Below are 22,909 nucleotides of genomic sequence, written 5' to 3'. Positions count from 1 at the left end.
CTTACCTCAGCTGTCCCTTAGTCACAAGCAGTTTTGAGATTCAAAGGAAATGTTAAATCGCTTGTAGTAGAAATCTTGCATTAACTACTATTTTTGTGTGTCACATATGTGAAGGGAAATCCCAAATCATCTTCCAAGAATTCTCTTGTCAGTAATTCCTTCACCCTGAAGGAGAGTTGTAAATACCATGCACCATTTTCTTTCACACTGGATTTTTCATCTGAACTCATTACATAGCTGAAAGAGATGTAAAAAATTACTACACATACAGCTCCCTTAGGTATGCTCCTATATGGGAGTTTAACTTCATTTTGAATCTTTTCTGAGGTCAATGGGTGTAAAATTTCATTATGAAAACTTGTTCCCAAATCACTAGACTAGATATTTGGATTCTGTGATACCCAGAAAGTGCTTCCTTCTGCACTCAGTGTTCAGCTCCCATTTTATGAAGGAGTTTACACAAAGAGAGGAACATCTGGAGCAGATGAACACCTGAGCTGGATCTTCTTATAAGGCTGAATGAGAAACTTCTTTCTCTACTGGGAATCAAAGTTTTCATATACCTGTATGTGGGCCCCACACTGCTTAGCATTCTCCAGTAATTACACCAGAAATTATCTGCCTAGTGTTTGTCAAGCTAAGCTGATTCTCAGCTCTGTGTTTTTCTGTTTCTTTTCTTAATGCCAGAAATTAGCAGGTAGAACAAAGTCATAAAATATTTTTCTCCTTTTCTGAGGATCTTTGAGATGGGTGCATTTAGTGTGCAATCTTGTTGCTTTCATCACAGGGTAAAATACTAGGGTTGTTTGGAGTGCCCTTTTCTCAGTTCTCTGTGTATGTATTGAAAGCAAGATTAGCTAAAACAATTCCTGAAAGCAAACATACTTGTCTGGTAGGAAAGATTTATATAAGCAGTGTGGAATGTCAATTGGAAGGTTTTTTTCTGTGACTGTGTAGGATACAGATCATAAATCACCCTCACAAAATGTGGTGGGGTTTTATTTTCCCTTCCCCCCCCACCCCCTCCTTTGGCTTAAGGTAAAACAATTAACCATATACCATTTTTTGCTAACATTGTGATCTACACAGTACTAATCATCAGAGGACAATATTGTTAAGAAATCTGTGGGGATTATTTTTTATGTATTCACAGTAGCTGTTCCCAATAGAAATGAGATTAATTTAATGCTTTGCTGCTTTGCCTCACAAAAAGACTATGATGGAAAGCAATCACAGACATGAGCCACTCATCAGCTGAAAAGAATATTAATTTTTTTTTAATGTAGAAATCAGTTTCTTTCTGCTACATGATATTCTTACTAAAATAAACTCTTGATTGGTCTGTTTGGAAGGCCAGAATTCTTAGTAAGTGAAGTAAAACCAGGAACAATTTGGAAATTGTTTAAAGTCACTCTATTCTATCTGTGACTGTTCCTCGTTTTACCAGAACAATTGCAACTGAGATAAGAGAAGGAAAGGGCAGATTCTTCTACTTTTGTCCATGATGAATCGCGCTTACTCAGAGAATCAATCTCCAAAATAAGTAGCGCTTACCGTGAGAGGCCAAAGTGGAATGGGGACATATGCCAAGGGAATATGAGGAGATAAATTGAGGGTGCTAAAGAAGTTCTTTATTTCTCAGTACACAAACTCATGAAACAGAAATGATATCACTATACTGGAGTTTAAGGCTTACATTAAAATTCATATTTCAGTTGAGCAGTATCAGACATGTATACTGGTTTTGGCCTCCAGCAGTAGGAATCATCTTAGCATGCAGTATGCAGTTAGATTCAGAGGGTGTTGTCAACAATGGTACATATGGTACGATAGGTAAAAATAAAGGTTTAGATACAAGTGCCCCCAAAATAACATCCAACACTTCTGCAATTTGTGTCATTCATAATACAATATTTGCATTTCTAGACTTTGGGAAAGTGCAACTCTAGATTCCTTTTTTTAATAGGAATACTCCTCCTGAGTGAAGCCTGTGGTTTCTGTTCAGGTATTCTGACTGATTAGCTAGTCTCTGAAGAGAAAATGACCTCAATGTTTCCACTTCCAGCTGTGTGGATCAATTATCCTGATTTTTTTTAATCCACTCTGCATAGGACAGGCGATCTCTCATTTTAGGTCTCTACCCTTAGGGCACGTAAAGTGTAATCTGGTATCGCCATCACATACAAGTTGTTTCTCCCTAGATGGGAATGCAAAGAAACACATTTTTGTTCTTCATACTGTCACCAGCTTCTGCAAAAATCCTTTTATAATCCTGAAAACCAGTTATGTCAGAAGAAAGTAATGAAAAGGTTTTATTTGGATCTATTCGTGTGAGGACCCACAGAAATTAAAAGAATAGCCTAGAGATTTGGGGATGAAATGAACTAATGAGACTGGTAAATGCTTTATGGTTTTAAAAACTGTTTTACTGAGCTGTATCCTGTCTTTGGGTTCACCTGTTCAGCTCTGGTGAACTTCAATTTAACTTGTATAATTTGACTGAAATTAGGAAACAAGAGATAGGCATGTATGACTTGCCACAGCCTGGCTTAGAAAGATGCAGGTATGAAAAGTTTGGATTTGCAAGTTTTCTTGGCTTGGGGGTAGCCATGATCTATACTGTAGGTCAGTCTGATTTCAGTTAACTTATGTTTTGTTGGTCAAATGTTTTTGCTGGTTGAGTGTGCTTGTTTGTGCAGCAGTTGTCAGGGAAAGATTTATTTCTGACAGTGCAGACACTGGCTCTACTCAGAGTTAAAAAGGGGATTTCGGAATCAAACCAGAAAAATCTCTGGATTTGCTTCTAGATAGGCAAGCTTCAAAAAGCAGCTATGAGCACGGATAAACATAGTATTTTCCCCTAAATAGCCTGAAAGGGAAAACGGGCACCAGCTCAGTAGGAAGGCTTTGTATAAATAAGCTTTTGTTCTTCAATGTAAAAAAACAACCTGTAAACAAAACCTGAAAATAAAAACAAACCCAAGCACAACAAACAAACAAAAAAACCCCAACAAAAATAAAACAAACAAACAAATGGAAACGTAGACAGAAACCAACAACCCAAAAAAAAACCCCAAACAATCCAAAATGTCAAACAAAACCCCAGTTCAAAAGAAATTCTGCATCTTTTCACATGAATTTCAAAGACTTGTAAAGGGAATCAGACATAAAAGAAAAAGAACTGTTAGGAGAAGTTGTTTGGAAGTTGGACCTAAACATATTCTTTCACCTACAAGAAGTAGTTTGAAGCCACATTGCTGCTGAGATTCTGAATTAAAATGACAAAATTCTTCCAGCATCTTCTCAGTAGCCTCTGTCAAGCCAGTTACAAGCAAATCAAAATTCCCTTTAGAAGGTTCATCTAATGGGTGATCATATGGCACCAAGTTTCCTCTTCATGTCTGCTTTGTTGTACTGCCTAATTTTTGACGTTCCTTTTCTTCTTCCTCTGTCATTTGCTCCATATTCTCACTCAGGAACATGGTTCTAGGTCCCTCAAATCTTTTGGTAGCCAATATGTTGTTGTTTCTACATTTTCAAGCATCTGTTTACCTCTGATAACAGTGTTGTTTTGGTTTTAATTTAAGACTGAGAATTTCCCTCCTCTTTAACCGCTTTGATGTTAGCTCTTGAGTGAATGTCATAGAGGTACTGACAAAACAGTCAGAGTAGCTACTCAAAATGGAGATCTATTCCTATCATAAATTACTCAGCACTCTGATAGACCAAATTAAATGACTAGTTCAGATGTGAGGCAGGAATATAATACTACACATTTCCCAAGTTTTGGTAATACCCCTTTTCAGAAAGATGACCCAAAATGTACAAGCAGTTGCAAAAAGGAAACCCTTCCACTCAAGGGTACTTAAGGGGTTACTCACCCCAAAAGGGTGAGGGCTTTCTTAAGCTTTTAATTTAATAAGGTGCATCTCTACTAGTTTGGTTTTTCTTTCTTATGTTGTCACCCAGGTGGAATTATTGCACTTAGGGACTAGGACTAGGTATGAGCGTTGGCATTTTGGTTATCCTGGATTTCTTCACACAAAGCTTTCTTTGACTATGTGATGCGTGAGGGGTTTATCTGCATGTGTGTTTATAAATGCTTCAATATCTTGGCTTTTAGTTTTGTTCTCTTTTAAACTCTTTGTAACTGTTCTCTTTTATGGAGTTTATTCACTTTGATCTCCTTTGTTGGGAGCATCACTATGGCAGCTGTATTTTTTTCTCAATTCCCTGGGAGCCCCTTTCAAAAATGTGCCTCTAGAGGCAGATAAAAGGAATGTGTTGGTCAGATTCTTCTCTCCTAATAGAAGCAAAACTTGATTTACATACCTGCTTTCAAGTTTTGCTAAGCTTCCAAAGCTGACAGTTCCACCAGGGGAAGTTAAAAAAATCATCTTCTAATGGTGAGTTCTTCAGGATAATGTTATTTTCCAATGACTGCTTTGCCTTAATGGACTTCTTCCCCCCTGAAAAGAGATTTATAGAAACCAAAGAAGAGATTGACTATATAGAAATAAAATTAGTTTTCTTTATATCCTTTAAAACCTCCAAAACACAGGTAGCAAGAAAGATTGCTCTTTAGTGGGGCTTCTGTGAGCAAATGTATTTGCTTCCGTAGTGGTGTGAGGAGACAGATTCTTCAGAATTATTCCAGGAGAATAAAACTCTAATTCATCAAAGTCATCTTGACACAGCTGTTACAACAATCTATCTCCTGCTGAATGCTTGCCAGCTAATTTTTGAGAAGTGACATTTTTCACAGTTTATTGTTTTCTCATCAACGTGGCACCAACCACATCAAATATATTCACACAGTGATGCTGGCGTTGATGAATTAGCCATGTGCTTTCTATTTATGGATACAGACGTTCCAATGTCTTCAAGAAACAAGGACTTCTAGGTAGAATGGAAGAGACTTTGTGATCTGGGTGTGTGTTCCTTGTGTTCAAGTACCTGAGCAATGATGGAATTCGGTAGTGTAGTGAAGTATTTTCATGGAAACACGCAGTCCTGCAACCCTTTACACCACTGCTTTTATAGATGGGTGAAGCATATGGGGGTAAGCACTTAAAGGTCACCTTTTCAATACAGGTTATTTTTTAACAACAGGTAGTTACAATGTGCTGTTTCTCAACTCACTGTACTCACCACATGCTTTCCTGAGAGTAGGCAGATTCCTTTTACAAATTTTTGTTACTTTTTTGTCATTTTCTTTTCTGTTCCTTTACCTTCCCTCCCTCCTTTTTATTTTCTCTTTTTTAATTTCCTTTTTTTTCTTTCTCCTTTATCTTCTTTCTTTTATTTTTTTATTTTTCTTTTTTCTTTATTTTTTCTCTTTCCTTCTTCCTCCCTCCCTCCCTTTCCTCCCTCTCTCCCTATCCTCCCTCCCTCCCTTTCCTCCCTCCCTCCCTTTCCTCTCTCCCTCCCTTTTCCCCCTCCCTCCCTTTCCCCCTTTCCTCCCTCCCTCCCTCCGTTTTCTTCCTCCCTCCCTCCCTCCCTTTCCTCCCTCCCTTTCCTCCCTCCCTTTCCTCCCTCCCTCCCTTTCCTCCCTCCCTCCCTTTCCTCCCTCCCTCCCTTTCCTCCCTCCATTTCCTCCCTCCCTCCATTTCCTCCCTCCTTCCGTTTTCTTCCTCCCTTTCCTCCCTCCCTCCGTTTTCTCCATCTTCTCCCTTCCTCCCTTTTATTTTCCTTCTTCCTGAGGACCAGTTAGGTTTTTCACAGTTGGAATTTTAGTCTACAGTAAACAGTGTAAGTCAGTACTAAATAATCTGTTTTAAATGAACCAAAACAGAAGAGTCTGCACTACTCTATTCTTCATCGTAACTTCAGCTGTATTGCTGTTACTCTTTCTGGGGTTAGCAGCAGTTTTTATTTCCAGTAATGTAGATAGGACTATACAAATGTTGCAGATGCTGATGAGATGTATAGATGAGAAAGAGAAGCATCTGGAAATAATCTTGCTAGCCTCATGTATGAAGACAAGAAAGGTGCTTCACAGCTTGGGATTCACAGTCATACTCGGCCTTTTTTTTCCTGTATATTTGTGGTGTGCAGCCTTAGCCATGATAAATAGAAGGGTGTCTTCCTACAGTCTTTTTAGGAGACTTCACTCCAAGTTTGGTCTGCCTAGTTCTTTCTGGTGGTTTTCTATGTGTATATTTCAGAAGGAAGAGCAGTCATCGTGCTCAGATACTTCAAAATGCATCTGCACCTCAGGAAACTGCCTGTCAGATTTCCTACAGAAATAATTTTAAAAACTAAAAATAAAAAAAGCAGCATCTTGGCAATTATTTTTCAGCTGTGAAATATGCTTTTGAAAAGCTGTGACTATAATTTTTCTTGCACACAACTCTTTGTACTCCGTTATTGTTACCATATGTGGCACTTCTTTTTTTTTTTTTCTCCCGTAGTTCAGCCTCTCTCTGAATAGCCAAACGTTAAACAGTTTTTCTTTCTCCAAATTTCTTCCTTCTAGACATAACCACTTTATCTTATATTTGCAAAGGAGTTATTAGAGTATTCAGACTGTATGTAGGGCTCTCAGCTAGGAATCTTGTCACCAAGAATGATGTTGCTCCAAGGAAAAGATTTAGACACTGTACCTGGCATTTCTGTTTCATTTCAAGATCTTTTAAACTGCCCTTCATCATCCATCTTGTTCCGTTATTGATCATCTAACTTCTGGAATAGAATGGAATGGAATAGGATAGGATAGGATAGGATAGGATAGGATAGGATAGGATAGGATAGGATAGGATAGGATAGGATAGGATAGGATAGACCAGACCAGACCAGACCAGACCAGACCAGATTGGAAGAGAACTTCAAGATCATTGAGTCCAACCTATCATCCAACACCATCTACTCGAATAAACCATAGCACCAAGCACCCCATCAAGCCTTCTCCTAAATACCTCCAGTGACGGCGACTCCACCATGTCCCCAGGCAGCCCATTCCAATGGCAAATCACACTCTCTATGAAGAATTTCTTCCTAACATCCAGTCTAAACCTCCCTGGTGCAGCTTGAGACTGTGTTCTCTCGTTCTGGTGCTGTTTGCCTGTGAGAAGAGACCAGCCCCTGCATGTCTACAGTCTCTCTTCAGGTAGTTGTAGACAGCAATAAGGTCTCCCCTGAGCCTCCTCTTCTCCAGGCTAAGCAACCCCAGCTCCCTCAGCCTCTCCACATAGGGCTTGTGCTCCAAACCCTTCCATTACCGATTATCTAATCTAGGCTAACATGGACACTGTGAAAATCATATCTGCAAGTCACAGGTCCTTCTGCTTCTTGAAAATTGGAGAAACTAAAAATTACGAAGAAATGCAAACATTTCCCTTTGCATAACAGAAAAATGTATATAACATTCTTTCCAGTTCTGCTTGGCAGTTTGGTATTACCATTGGCTCATTGCTTTACATGTCTTTGTTGCATATTTTTATGTACTGAATGCACTACACTCCACAGGTGGTTTAAAATACAAATTAGAATAACTTCTAAATACCTTTATGCTCATGAACCGAGGTGTCAATACTGAGAGCATAGTCTAGGCATGGTGTAGCCTTACCGGCTGATAGAGACGCACTCTGGATCTTTAATCATGCTGCTGCTATACTTCATTCTCCACATTTTGTCAGGAACTTGCTTCTGAGTCTCTTATGTGCTTCCAGACCATACTTTGAGATACTTGTTGGCTTGATAAAGGAACTTTCGCAGGAGGTTTTGATGAGAGAGATAATACACAGCTTGCAAATAAATGAGAGGTTCCTGGAATTACAAGGTGAAGCTATTAGGGGCTTGCTTTCATAGATTTGATTATTTTTTTGGGAATGGTGTGGATCGGAAGGGACCTTAAGGATCATCTACATTCAACCCCCCTAGCACTGGCAGGGACACCTTCCACTAGGCCTGGTTGCTCAAGGCCTTTCTTTACCTCTCTGTTTCTTTTCTTTTTCTTTTTAATGGAACACAGGACTCCCATTGAAATAAGAATTGTGGTATATTGGAGAAGGGTTGTACTTCACAACTTGAATAATTTATTTTGCATCAGTGTTTAGACCAAGTCTAGGAGAAGCAAGATGTTCTTTCTGAAAGCTAAACGAGATAAAATTCCTAACAGTTCAGAAGGGGTCCATAAGTTGCTGGTGAAAATGATTAAGCAGCCTAACACTGCTGTGAATTTTGTTGCTTTACAAAAACCCCTTCTTCCTTTAAAACTAAATCCCTACCTTGGAATACATTTATACTTACTTTGTAATCCCCAGGTGACGACCCTTCTATCTGAGTTTTATATCTCTGGTAGTAGCTAGTATGAGCTTCTTGAGTGCAGAATTCAGGATATTCTGAAATGGACTTCTTTGAAAGAGCTTTGTAGTGCTTCATTCGTCTTTGTCAGTAATTTTGCTTTTTGTGCTAAAGGGGTTTTATGCAGAAGTCTCAGCTCATCTTTCTTGTACTCTTGTAGTTCATTCTTTTCACAGTAAAGTTTTTTCTGGGTTTCTTTTTTTGTTGTGTGGTGGGTTTTTTTTCCCCAAGTAATCTCCTGATTGCTGGCCAAAGAGACTCATTGGAGGTTGATTGACTGCACTAGGTTTATTTTTTTGCTTGGAGCAAGTCATTTCTGAACCTGGGCTTTTTCACTCGCATTGCTCTAAACAGCAATCACTTCCAGTCAGTGAAAAAGAACCAATTATGCTTCATCAGTAGGAGAAATTTAGCTAGCAGATGAATTTTATCATACTCACTGCCCACATAAGTTCTAAAACAAAGCTTCACTAAAATGAGCTCTCATTAGACTTAGTAGAAATCTATATTCTCTGTCCTTGTTAGGAATAATGTATTACACATAATTAACATCAGCCTTAATTAACCTGTAATTAACCAAAAAGAGAAAAAGAAGTGACACAGTGATCCATCATTTTAATGATAGCACAATGAGGAAGCCTGACAGTTGTGGGGTTTTTGACTTCTATCAATCCTGAGCTAGAATAGGTGATTTGAAAAGGTCATGTATCACCTTTCACTTTACATGAATTTTGTGGGGATAATTTACAAATCTACCATTTGAAATAGGGTTTGTTGTTTGGTTGGAGTTTTTTTCTCTGTTTCCATATAAGTACTTTTTAACTCAGTCTGACAGTAACTGTCACACAGCTTGTACAGCTGCTTTAAAGCTAGATTTCTGCTTTCTTCTCTATATCCTATTATATATATATATATTGACATAAGAGATTTTTCAGGGAGCTGTAAGGAATGATTTAACAATCAAAGTTACTGAGGAATGTGAAATAACCTAGTCAAACGATTTTATCAAGAGTGTTTGAATTCTGAAATCCTTCTGTGATAGTCTACTTCAGAACTGCTGAATCACTGGGGATACCTTGAAATGTAACTTTGTTACAGTATCACAGTATAACTAAGGCTGGAAGAGACCCCAAGGATCATCAAGTCCAACCTGTCTCCACAGACCTCACGACTAGACCATGGCATCAAGTGCCACGTCCAATCTCCTCTTGAACACCTCCAGGAACGGTGACTCCACCACCTCCCTGGGCAGCCCATTCCAATGACGAACAACTCGCTCAGTGAAGAACTTTCTCCTCACTTCGAGTCTAAACCTCCCCTGGCGCAGCTTGAGACTGTGGCCCCTTGTTCTGGTGCTGGTTGCCTGGGAGAAGAGACCAACCCCTTCCTGTCTACAACCACCTTTCAGGTAGTGGTAGAGGGCAATGAGGTCACCCCTGATCCTCCTCTTCTCCAGGCTAAACAATCCCAGCTCCCTCAGCCTCTCCTCATAGGTCTTGTGCTCAAGGCCTCTCCCCAGCCTTGTTGCCCTTCTCTGGACACGTTCAAGAGTCTCAATGTCCTTCTTAAACTGAAGGGCCCCAGAACTGGACACAGTACTCAAGGTGCGGTCTAATCAATGCAGAGTACAGGGGCACAATGACCTCCCTGCTCCTGCTGGCCACACCACTCCTAATACAGGCCAGGATGCCATTGGCCCTCTTGGCCACCTGGGCACACTGCTGGCTCATGTTTAGGCGGCTGTCAATCAGCACCCCCAGGTCCCTCTCTGTTTGGCAGCTCTCCAGCCACTCTGACCCCAGTTATTTTCATAACTGAGTGCCAAATCACACTCTTATTAATGCAATGTGTCACTTTTAATTCAATGCACTACAAACTGAGTCCAGACAATACTTGTATGCTGGCCAGCTTCAGCAATGTCGTTGCTATATCTCACCGGCTTTATCTGCTGGGCCAACACTGGCTATGAGAAATGTTAAAATAGCTTCAGCCATTTATTTGTTCCATGAAGTTCCAGTAAGCTGAAACACAATCTAGCATGGTGTTACTGGAGCTGGGCTCAGGAGCCTGTATTCACGTCTCTCTCTGAGCTGCAGATGTTTCTATATTAATTCTGTGTATTCAGAGTGTTTCAAACACCTATGGTCTGCATTAGGAGAGAATTTTTTCAGAAATTCAGAAAATAGTCATGAAAAACAGTCACAAAAGCTTGAGAAATCATTACACATTTAGAGATGATAATTGGACTACTTGTAATTTAATTATACACTAAACTACAATTGGAGTAATTTGCAAGGCCAACATTTTTTCCTTATTCTTTCCACAGAGAACGGACTTGTGAGAAATATGGTTCTCTGCATGCTTCCAATGAATATAAACCTACCAGAATCATGCACTCTTAAAAAACATTAATCTATTGTATTTAAAAAATAAACAAAAAATAACCCTCAAACACTTTGTTTAGCTAGAAGGTGGTCTCCAGTGTGTAAAGTTTCTGTTTATGGTGTATCTACTGGTACACAACTCAGTCTTCTGTTGAGTGTTCCTGAAGTATCACTGAAGGATGAGTGGAGAAGTTTAGAGCAAGAAGATCATGGAATGGTTTAAGTTGGAAAGGACCTCCAAAGGTTGTCTAGCCCAACCCCTCTACAGTGAGCAGGGATGTCTTCCACTAGATCAAGTTACCCAGAGCCTTGTTTAGCCTGACCTTGAATATCTCTGGGAATGGGCACTCAACTACCCCCCTGTGAAACCTGTTGCAGTGGTCCACCACTCTCATGGTGCAGAAGTTTTTCCCTAACATCCAATCTAAGTCTGCTTTTCTCTAATTTAAAACCATTGCCCCTTGGCCTGTCACTACAGACTTTTGTAAATAATCCCTCTCTAGCCTTCTTGTAGGTCCCCTTCTTTTCCAACCCTTAGCAGATTCTTTCATCACACAGTAGATCTCAATGCAGTATCTTTTCTTTTCTTCACTTTTCACTATTTTCTCATAGAAAATAATATTTCATGAGCGTTACCTAAGGTAATTTTACCTTGGCTATCATTTTGATAGCAAAACTCTGAGGGTTTGTGAGGCATTTGCTTACATACTCTATTTTTAGCAATAATTTCTAAAATTCTTAGGTTACTCTGGAGGTAAATATTCTATCTCTAAGAAGATGGAAAACTTATATTGTGCAGCATTCAAAATCTAACTGAAAATATCTTTCTTTGAGAAACGTTGTCTTTACAATATTCTTGAGAAATGGAAGTTACCTTTTGCAAAACCAAACTGACACTCATAGTCCCCTCCCTCCCATGTTTTGCCTCTCTCCATATTAAGCTTATTAGATAACTAGTAGTGCTTATTATTGTTGTTGTGGTTATTATGTGGGTTTTATTTGTGAAAACATCTACTGTGCAAACACCTTTGCTCTTTAGGATCTTGGACAAAGCTGTGTGTAGTACTGTAAGCACATGTATAGCAATATCATACATTTAAAAATGGTAGTGGATACCTAGAAAGAAAATGCACAGTCCAAAAGGAACATCATCCACACTATTTGTACTAACTACAGTAAGTGAACAAACAGTCGGTGTGCATACATTCATAGAATGGTTTAGGTTGGAAGGGACCTTAAAGATCATCTAGTTCTAACACCGCTGCCATGGGCAGGGACACCTTCCACTACTCCAGGTTGTTCAAGGCCTCCACCAATCTGGTCCAGGGAGCGGGCATTCATGACCTCCTAGGACAACCTGTTCTGGTGTCTCACCACCTCACCATAAAGAATGACACATCTGTAGACATGATGAGTAGGTTGTATAAACCAACTCACCCCTTCCTCTTTCAAGATTCATTGTCTTGTCTAGTTTTCTGAAGTGTTTTACAGGCACTGTGTTATAGAAAACCATGTATTTGGGACTTGTAAAAATTACTTGCTCCTTTGTAGTAGCAGTTATTTGGAGAACAAAGCAGGATGCAGTTTGAAATATAGAGCATGCAGCTCTGGAGACTATCAAGTTTAAGTCAAAGACAGACTATAGTCTGAAGCCAGTCTTTCAAAATGAATGAAAATGTCTTTGAGTATCCCAGGAAACCTCTTGCAGTCGTGTGATGTATTTAAATCAATGTTGTCACTCACAGGACTTTTCTTAGTGCATCCTGAAGTAACCCTATGTACTGTTTCAACTCATTTTTCTCACCCAGCCCTGTATCAGTTGTGGAAATTCTGGTTGTTTCCATGTTTTGAGAGATTTTCTCTCTTTCCAACAGACTTGAAAGAAGTCTTGTACGAAAGAAGGAAATTACCATGCTTAGATTTAGTATTTTAATAATGAAAGAATATTATTGATTTTCACAGGGATGATCTCTTCAGAGATTTTATTATTTATTTATTGTTGCTGTAGGGCAGTATGTCTCCAGCAAATTCTTCTTCATTCTCCTATTCTCTGAAGCAAATCCTGGAAGGCTTTTCATTGTGAGCAGGTGCTTTTCTCCAGCCTACTGGGAATTTATTGTTATTCTTTAGTGAGACTCCACGATGCTACAAACGGTCCTTTAATTCAAGTGCAAGATAAAGAGCAGGCAAAAAATTAATGGGAGTTAAAATGCCTACCATTGTATAGCAGCAAAAATAGAATTTAATTTCCTTTTTTTTTTTTTTTTGCTGTTATAACAAACATTCCCAGAAAACAGTGCAAAACACAAGCACTGCTACAGCTGCAAGAGCTGTTGGCTGGTCCCTCTAAGCCAACAGTTTAACCCCATAATGATTTTTCCTTCTACAAACATTTGCATAATTCTTTTCTTTATTCATTCACCATCAGAATAATTAAATCTTTTGGGCTAAGCTTGTAGTAGACCAAACAGTTAAATTTAGTTGCTGGCCCACTCAGCCCTCTGGGGAACTTTACATTCTTATGATGATGTTATTGTTGAGTGTTTTAACTGTAATATCTGTAGTTTTCTTTCTATTGATAGCCAGGCTGAAGCTCAGCCTTCATTTATGCTCCTACAAAAGACTGTGTGTGTAAATGTTGCTAGATAAATATCCTGCACCCCAATGATAGAAAACTTTTGGAAAGGCAGACTTGTCTTGAGTTTTTGGGTGTTTGATACCATATTTAGATGTTTACTAAATAACTATGAGAAAATGAGTAAGTGCTGTGACATCAAGTGGTGCTGGGGATGCATAATAACAAAAGCTGTGCTCTTAATGCACTGGAAAGTGTGGCCTTCTGTGTTCGATACTAGGACAGAACTTTGAAAGATATTGTAGGTCATTTCAACAGCTGCAAACTTTCCCAGCACCTAACAAACCAAACCAAACCAAACAAACAAACAAAAAAAACTAAATAAAAAAAAAATGTAGTGGTCATGCAGATAGTCAGGATACTGGTGACCTGCTTTACACTCTCAGCATGTCATCTACTCATGATGTGACAGGAAACCACAGCAAGAGCTGAAGGGAAAGAGATGTGAGAGGTTTTATTCCTGCAGGCTTTCCCAGACCCAGTAACTTGTTATAGGATCTGACAAGTAGGTTATTGCACAGGCTTCTTAGAAAGCTACTAATTTACCAAAACCCCTGAGTCTTCCAGTATGTATATCCAGCTGATGTCCTCTTTTATGCTATGTCTGCAATTTTTTTTCAGAATCCATGGTCTAGGCTGAGAGAAGACACATAGCTGAGGAACTGGCTAGACTGATATGGCAGCCCTTTTTCATGGTGTTTATTCCTTTCTCAATAGATGGTTGAATTGATTCTTTTCTATGGTTGTAGCACCTCCTAGTAACAGTGCAGAAGGCATGGGTGAGAGAGGTTAGCAGAACCACTGCAGCCCTGATTTAGACTAAACTTTGAGTTTTTCTCACAAGCCAAAGTAGCACACAGAAAAGAGAGAGAAAAAAGCAGCCAATATAAAATGGGTCAACATAAACCCAGCAAATATATTAGGTGCTGTCTTCTCAGCAGCAACAATCTAAATAAAGCAGTGTGAGCCATCAGTCCTAGGGGGCCACATGCTTAGGGAAGGCAATTTAAGAGAAAATCTCTCTCCAGCAGACATAAACTACTGCCTCTTTCACATGGGACAAAGACCTGACAACTCAGAGTTACAGCATAAAAGAGGAATTTAATGGTAGAAACAAATTCTCTGCCTGCTCTTATTGTTGGTAAAAAGTAACTTGCCTGTTCATCTGTCAGAAGATGTAGCAATTAAACATCAAATAGACAATTAATCCAACTTTTTTTTAGTCCTTTTCTCTTTCCTCTGATCATCTAAACATGCAGTCAGTTCAAAACCAGTTACCGAGTGTACATCCATGTTAAATCCTTTCTAGAATTTGCATCCAAATAACTGGAATCAACCCCTGGACTCTGAAGGAAATAAGTAACTTGTAAAGTCCCATTCCACATTTCCCAAGGGGAAGAAAAGAAAATAGTAAACAAAGCAGAAGATTTCTTGGCCAATGCATAAGTGGAGATCTTTAGTACCCCAGTGAACTGCGTGAGCTAAAGTTTCTTATTAACCCTCATAGCAGAATGTTATTTGAAATACGGATTAGTTATGAGATTGTTTGCTCTTTTCATCTTGCAACTATCTGATAAAAGCATTCAGTAAATAGGCTGCCTGTTCTGTTTTCCCAGTTATTTAAAGAGAAATACACAACCCAGATGCGTTATTTCATATGTTTGGTTATGTTGTGCCACTGTGACTTGCCAAACTAACAATTCGTTCATTGCACGTTGAACCTGTCTTTTGTTAAACTCCAGCTATTGCTACTTCCCACCATGCTGTTTCTATTAATTCTGTGCTAGGTCTGCTTCTTTTGTTGTTTCTTTTCTGTGCCTTCACTCTCAAAATATCTTTAAGGCGTTGCATTTAACTGCTGACAGAGTTATTCATCTTCTGAAGCCCACAGTATCCCCCAAGTCTGTGTATTTTTCCTCATCTTCAGTGTTCCTCTGATTTAACTCTTCCATTTTGTTTTGACTTTTGATTATCCTAGGGTCCGATTGGTATGGATGGAAAGCTGGTAGGTGATTTGTTCAAAACCAGTGTAATTTAGGTCTTGCACCTATCCCCTCTTTGCTTTTTTAAATTACTCATGTGATTAATATACATTTCAGCATATTGGCTTCCTTTGGCATAACTTGTTTTGACCTCAATAGCATAGATATTCTTCTTTCCAAGAGTGCCAAAAACCCTGTTTCAGTCTTTTGTGTTTATCCAAGGCAATGGAGATCAGCCATGATACTTCTGTTTCCCTGTAATTTTCTATCTGGTTTAGACTGGAGGACAGATGTTCCTGCTGGGGTGCTCTCTCCAGAGAACACAATAGTAGTTTGGTGGTGCTTCTCAAACAGCAGGATATTCTTTCTGACCATGTATCTTTGACTCTTGCTGGCTTCACTTTCCACAAGTTCTTCATATTTGCATTTTAATTTCTCTGTCTGGATGTTGTAGATGGATGTTGTTTCTGGATGTTCCTCTGGATGTTGTAGACTGATTACAGCTGAACATTTCCATGTCTTATTTTAAATGCATTTTTATGCTATCCCAGATATTCTCTTCAGAGGTGTTATTTAACCTTTAGAATAGAATAGAATAGAACAGACCAGGTTGGAAGAGACCTTTGAGATCATTGTGTCCATCCCATCATCCAACACCATCTAATCAACTAAACCATGGCACCAAGCACCATCCAGTCTCTTCCTAAACACCTCCAGTGATGGCAACTCCACCACCTCCGTGGGCAGCCCATTCCAATGGGCAATGCATTATACAATGCTTTATACAGTGCATTTCTAAATATATTTGTGTATATATTTGTCTATCCATCTATTTGGATGTATGAACCTGGAAATGTATGTTCTCAACTCTTTAAAGATTTAAATAATGCAAAAAGTGTGAAAATCCAATTTCTGCACTTTCTCATGTTATTGATTTTGCTCCTTCTCTCTTCCTCCTTTTCCAGGACAGCCCTTTTCTCCGATACCCTGAATACATCTTTTCTTTTCTGTCCTGTCATTTCATCTGCTACAAGCCTCATTTCCTTTGCAAGCTCAGCTTGTTAACTTGTATTGTCAGCTTCCATTTTCTTCTCTTGAGACTTTTTCTTGTACTCCTTGAGGTCTCTTTCTGCTGTTAAGTAACCTTTCTGCAATGTTTGCAGCCTCTAGTCAATAAGCTTTTTCTTTAGTCACCTCTTCTTTAGAAGGCTGATAGCTTACCTGTTGACTTCCACTACACTTGGCTACACCATACACACTTCTTTTTTTCTTTTCTTTTTGTATGATTTACATATCAGCAAGTAACATTAGGTGAAATTGCTAGGAATGGATTAATTATCAAAGACCTTCCATCTTTGTTGTTAGAACAGGCTGTCAGGCTTGCCCTCTTCTTTCCTACAAAATACCATCTTATGTCAGTAATTAGGTATACAGAAGGGGAAAATTTCGCTGAAGATTTTGCTGAAAACAAAAATATGCCTGATCAGTTATTGGCATTGGGACTGATCTGCAAATTTGTGCAAAGAGAGGCAGTCAGCAGCTATAATCATTGAATCAACTTTAGATGATGTAGCATAATTCATATTAAAAAGTATTTAAGGGGGGGGGGAGGGGCGGAATGGAGTAATGTTGACTTTCCACTTTTTAAGAGTATTTTCACTCTGTTTTCTTACATTCAGATAAATACCCCCAGCTAAAATATTTTAATCCAGAAGAAAAACACAACAAGCAACAAGCCAGAGTGACTTCAACAATGCTGGAGACAAATTTGGGTGTTAATAAGCATATTACTTAAGACTGAGCTTGCTGAAATCAGTTACATCAGTTTGTGTTCATGTTAGATGGGTTTTTGATGAGCACAGAAATGACTCCTATAGCCTTTCACAACATACAAAAAAGAGAAATGGCAAGAGGAACAGCCCTTTTTTGTCTCCCATGCTTCAAAGTGTTGTTGTGTGAGAATCACCCTTTATAAAAAAGGGTCAGCATTACGATGCCTCTTTCTAGTGGTACTTTCACAAGCACATCTGATGAGTTCCATAATTCGGTGCTTTCCACATCCTCTGGTTAGTGTCACTTACAAGATCCTAAGTGAGAAGGGGAAATTATACTGTAATTGCAGTAGCTAATTGGGCAGGGAGTACCTAGGAGCATACAAAAATCATGCAAGACCTGGAAACAACCAAAAAAAAAAAATCCAGAAAATAATTACCTTCACTACCCTTTGGTGTCCGAGGAGCTCAGAGCCAAGAAGACAAAAACATCCTGCTATGAGTGCTTTTGTATTCCTGCACCTACATTTACAGTTAAATGCAGCACAATTGCACTCTTGACAGCATATATACACTAATAGCAATGCAGCTATTACATTTCCCACTATCTCATAGACTTGTGTGTCACCAGGAAAAAATAACTGTCCTATAAAAATTCTGTTTCCAGCTTTCCTCTCTTTGTACTGCAGGCGTGATAAAAGAGTAATTATAAATGCCCAACTATCAAAAGCCAAAATGGTAAGAATGAGAGTAGAAAACACTTTCATGGGGTCATGATTCCATCCTTGACATTCAGTTGAGGGTATGTTTGTGTTATGTGTTTATGTCCCTTGTACCATACGTGCAGCATGTACCACGTGGACACTTAGTAGCATATATATCTCAGTTAGACTGAAGAGAAAAGTGTCAGTTCTCAAACATTTTAATTTTTTTTGAAAGCATAGATATATTCCTGCTTATTTGCTTTCTGCTGCTTTAAATCAAGATTTTGTTGAAAAAGTTCAGTAATTTTAGGCTTCTCACTTAACAGCTGTTTTTATATATACATACACACACACACGTGTCTTGGAGACAGCCTCTAATGATTAGGTCAAAATATACTGAACTATCAGATAAACTTGGGAGACAAATATATTGTGAGTTTGTGTATGAGGGTTTCATAGGGATCACAGTATCACCAAGGTTGGAAGAGACCTCAAAGATCATCAAGTCCAACCTGTCACCACAGACCTCATGACTAGACCATGGCACCAAGTGCCACATCACTGCTCTGAAGGACACGCATGCATAGGTCTCAGTTTCATTACTTTATACAAACCTAATGTATAGGCTGCCCAGTACTGCAATCAGTAAGCAATTCCTGATGATCTCAGGACCACATATAGCATATAATAGTTTAAAACTTGCTGTGAGGGGAAGATTGAGGTAAAGGCTGAGTGCTGAGGAGTCCCAATCATGCTAATTAAACCAGTGTGATGTGTAAAACTTTATAGAACTGACCAATCTAGAAAAATTTACTTCATATGAGAACTGGCAAAGTTTTGCCTGAAAACCTCTGTAGTGCAGTGTTGTAAGGAACAAATACAAAACTGCAGCATGCACGAGAAGAAACGCTTCAGGAAACCTTGAGTGTAAGGCTTAGATAGCCACAATAATTCTGTGATTTACCTCTGGAACATTATTTCTAATATTTTGTACATATTTTTAAGAAACCTTTAAAAACCTGCATGTTACTTAAAATATGTTTTTCTTGGTTTTAATTTAGCACCCAAAAAAAAAATCTTATTAGTTACCAAAAAAAAAAGCCTTTTTCTTCAACTTCTCTTGTAGATTACAGTTCTCAGTGGAAATGTTTTCACCTCTCCCCTCTTAAAATCACACAGAATCACAGAATGGTTGAAGTGGAAAGGGAGCTCTGGAAGTCATCTGGTTTAACCTTTCTTTTCAAGCAGAGCCATCCAGAGCGCATCCAGGATCATGTCCAGAGGGCTTTTGAGTATCTCCAGGGATGGAGACTCCACAGTGCTTGGTTACCTGCACAATAACAATGTGCTCCCCGATGGAAAAGCTTAAACTCCGTGTACCAATAACTTCTAGCAACAGTGAGCAGCTTGTAAGAAGCCTCCATGCTCAGTTTTTTTTCAATAGAGGGAAATTTAGTTTCAATTCAACAGAAATAATGTTGAAGTGTTATAAAGCACTTGATGATCTCGAAGGCCTTTTCCAACCACAGTTAATCTCTGATTCTGTGAAAACACCAGAATCCCTGGGAGTTTAAGGAATTATCTTTATGGGGAGAAATACATAAATATTTCTCTCTGTCTTACAGTTTGAACTGATTGTCTGAGTGGTTGTAGTTCATACTCACAGCTACTACATTCCTTTGTAATATATTTCTGTTTCATAAAAACAATTTGTAATGAGGAAGGAAGAATAACTGACGGCTGTCACCGGTCTTGAGGTCCTAGGTTAGGGACCTTACCGGTGGGAAGTCTGCCTGGTAAAGAGGATTGCACCAATAAGAGATGCACAAACTTCTTCTGCAAAACGTGCCTCTTCATTTGTCCAGGAGTGGTCCAAAGGTGATGCTGATAAATAAGAAGAGGAAGCGTGTCAGCTACCTCCTCTTGTGCTGACTGACAAGGGGTTATCTACTGCTGACCTCTTGGTTTAAATATTGGTTTATATTTGCTTAAAACTATGGTGCTTGCAGCAATTGCAAAGACTATTGTTTGCTCAGTATTGTGTACCTCCAGGTATCTGACTTTGTTCATTCAACAGGCAATAATTAGCACCTCCTTGAAATAGGAGGGTGACCTATAATAGAGAATAAGCACCCAATGCCTACTTCTAAATATGCTCAGCATCTGTAGATTCTTTCTCACTTGAGAAATATTAAATTAGGCCTTTCTATCATTTCTGAACTGCTCTATCAAAACGATGAAGTTCCTCAAACGTGGGTTGAGGGATATGTTACTGTAGTTTATTGCAAGAGTCAGTTAATTGCAAGAAAGTTCATCAGTTTTAATTAAAACATTCAGAACACAAGAATCCAGACTCTGACTTTCAATACAGTTACTGGATTTTTGTTATCAGCTGCTTTTTAGAGTGTACTGTAACTGTTTGCTACTATTTAAGGAGTTATTCCTTGTCATAACTTGTTATAACCTTCTCTTTTTCTTGTTTTTCAGGGTCAGCCTGGTCCTCAAGTAAGTGCCATCTTATTTTCTTCCATTAGTTAACACTAAATTTAAGACCCACCAAACTCAGGTTGTCTATGAAGTATTTTGGTGAGGATTTTTAATCCTGTTGTAGCAAGCTAGAAGCTGGTAACCATCGCATAATTCAGTAAGGCAAGTATTCCCCAGGAGAGAAACATGGGCCCCCCATATGGTTGTGTGAGTTCCCTCAGCTGTTTGACCAGCTGGTGGGGTTAACAACATAATACTGAATAAAGCAAATCTCCTAACTATGGCTTGAAAGTTTGCCACCTAACTTTAAAGAAAGATAAAATAACTTGGCAAGTGTGTAGCAAATGTAATACTTCAACTGCTTATTAATCACATGCTAATAATGTTGCTATAATCCAGGCAACCCCCAGTTATTTTAAATATTGCACTGCTAGCTATTTTGATTAATTATATACACTGCTTTGAATTAGTTCTGCTTCATTTAAGAATAGTAGAGCTTTATCTTGTAAGCTGTCATTGAAGACATGGAAATCTAGGGATCTAACTTCGGTTCTAAGGTAGAAATAGGGCAGCAGAAATGAAACATTAGGTGTGGCAAAAATTTAATGTAAATTATCTGAGTTAGAGTGGTATAGCAATGTAGAAAAAAGAAAACACCAACCTTCAATACCAAAGCCAAACTTAGTGAAATCAGTTGGGGAGGGCAGATTTCTAAATCTACTTTTCTGCATGCTCAGGATGCATTATGGGAAGTAAACTCTGGTCTGTGGGATATCTTAGCACAAGGGAGTTGACTGAACCTGGATTTCTGTGAGAGCCCATTGTAGAATGACTGTTGAAAGTCAAATCTTTACAGCCTTATCTGCCGAATTCTTGTAAGCTAAAATTCTCTCTATGGAAAGCAAGCATTTCCCTTAGATTTTTTGTTTGTTTCTAACTATTATTTTCTGCTGAAAGTCAGTTCTCATCCCACTCAGTTTGAATGCCTAGTATCTTTGTAGTTCTGGGCTCCATTTAATAGTATTATAAGTCTGTAGGATACTGGAAGCGTTCACCCCCATAGCACTTACATTTCACAATAGGCTTTTGATATGTGGCCAGCACAGAGAGGTATCTTCAGCCTCTGTGTTGCTGAGGGTCAGTAAAGAGAGAGATGGTAATTCTGTGTGGCACCCCTGCTCTGAATAAGCTCTGTTAAATACCTGAGGCTGTAAGTTGAGCCTGTGGGCTACCCTCTAGTTGATGTTGACTTGTGCTGCCACCCGTGTCTTTTTCCTCTGGATTTGGATCCTCATCTCTTACATTTCAGCTGCTTGGAGAGTGTCTCTTGCTTAATGCTTGTAAACAGCCTCTCAGCCTTTGGAGCTCATATCTCAACATGAACTGCCCTGAGGTAGCTGTAGGCTAAGAGTTACAGTGGAGATGGCAGCACTGTTTCAAGGGCAGAAAGTTAGAGAAATCTTGTCACAATTTTAAGAGAATTGGGGTGCAAGCTATAGGAAAAAGCCTCTAAACATACACACACATATCTCCCTTAAATTTTATTAACTTCTCTGTGCCCTGAAAGGTTGTGCAGAAAATAGGTACAATGCCCCACAAGACTGTATCCTAACTTCAATAGTTCCTCCCAGTCCTCACCTCTGTGCAGTTGCCATTTTTCTAAGCAACACTTAGCATTATTCTTAACATTGCCTTTTCCTCCTTTCCAGCTCGAGATGCTCTTGCTGTGGCAGGGAGGATACGAATGCACTCAATCAGCCTGACTGATTCAGTCCAGGGACAGTTCTTGCAAGGGCACTGATGAGGAAGTCAGAGCCGCATGAGACAGTTGAGAGTATGAACCAGCTTTAGACCAAGATGCCTAAATATGGGAGCTTGTGTGTAGGTGTTGATATGTGAGGTGTCTTAACACTCCTTCTATTCAGTGAAGGTTGAATAAATATTCAGTGTACCTGGAGAAGTCTTCAGCTCATTGTAAACTCCAAGGGCTGGATTGCTTTGCTTGCGTGCAGGCATTTGCTGTTGTGCAAGATGAGCCTAGCCTCTGGGTGTTGTATGTGCAGGGGCTAGAGTCTGTGCTGGGCCAATACATCTGTCAGTCATGGGCAGCTGTCTTGGATACCTCAGGAACCTTTCATATGGCCCTAATTGCACACATTTGCTGCCACTTAATTACAGATTCTGATATTCTGATTATAGGCAGCTACTGCATTAAAAAACTTTCTGCTGAATTGCTTTTTAGCCTATGTTGCCATCAGTATGACATAGGCAATTACATTTAAATATCTTTCCTCCTAAACTAAAGCCCAGATCCTGACTTTGTCTCAGTCATCTAACTCTTCTTTGTGACAATATCCCCTCCCTGCCCTATCTCTGGTGCAACACTTTCTCTCATGTCAGCATACGTAGTCTTTCTGTCTGTGGGACTTTGAGATACAGCAGCCCCACAGATGCTTCTCCCTTGTCTTTGGCAACCATTCAAATCTACAGCAGAACTGGACAAAGTACTGAGGATTGATACTTGTTTTCATGAGATTCTTGTTTTCTTCCATGTGAAATGTCTGTGGAAATGATGTCATTTCAGTCTGAAATTTTCCAGTGTTGTGTGCATGATAAAGGGTTACCATAGCAATTCTGGTGA

The 22,909-nt window shown here is 39.1% G+C and overlaps 1 protein-coding gene across 1 annotated transcript in view; it reads left to right on the top strand.

Annotated features, from left to right (window-relative positions):
• COL25A1 (collagen type XXV alpha 1 chain) overlaps window positions 1-22,909 on the top strand; it is a 343,017-nt gene that overhangs the window by 201,362 nt on the left and 118,746 nt on the right. The window contains exon 5 of the mRNA XM_054161728.1: window positions 20,269-20,286. Within this exon, the coding sequence (XP_054017703.1) occupies window positions 20,269-20,286 (18 nt within the window). The remainder of the gene's footprint in view (window positions 1-20,268; window positions 20,287-22,909) is intronic.

This window comes from Dryobates pubescens, chromosome 1 (genome assembly GCF_014839835.1).
Source record: "Dryobates pubescens isolate bDryPub1 chromosome 1, bDryPub1.pri, whole genome shotgun sequence".
Lineage (NCBI taxonomy): Eukaryota > Metazoa > Chordata > Aves > Piciformes > Picidae > Dryobates > Dryobates pubescens.
Note: the sequence above shows the minus strand (reverse complement) of the source record. Positions and strands in the feature narration are given on the sequence as shown.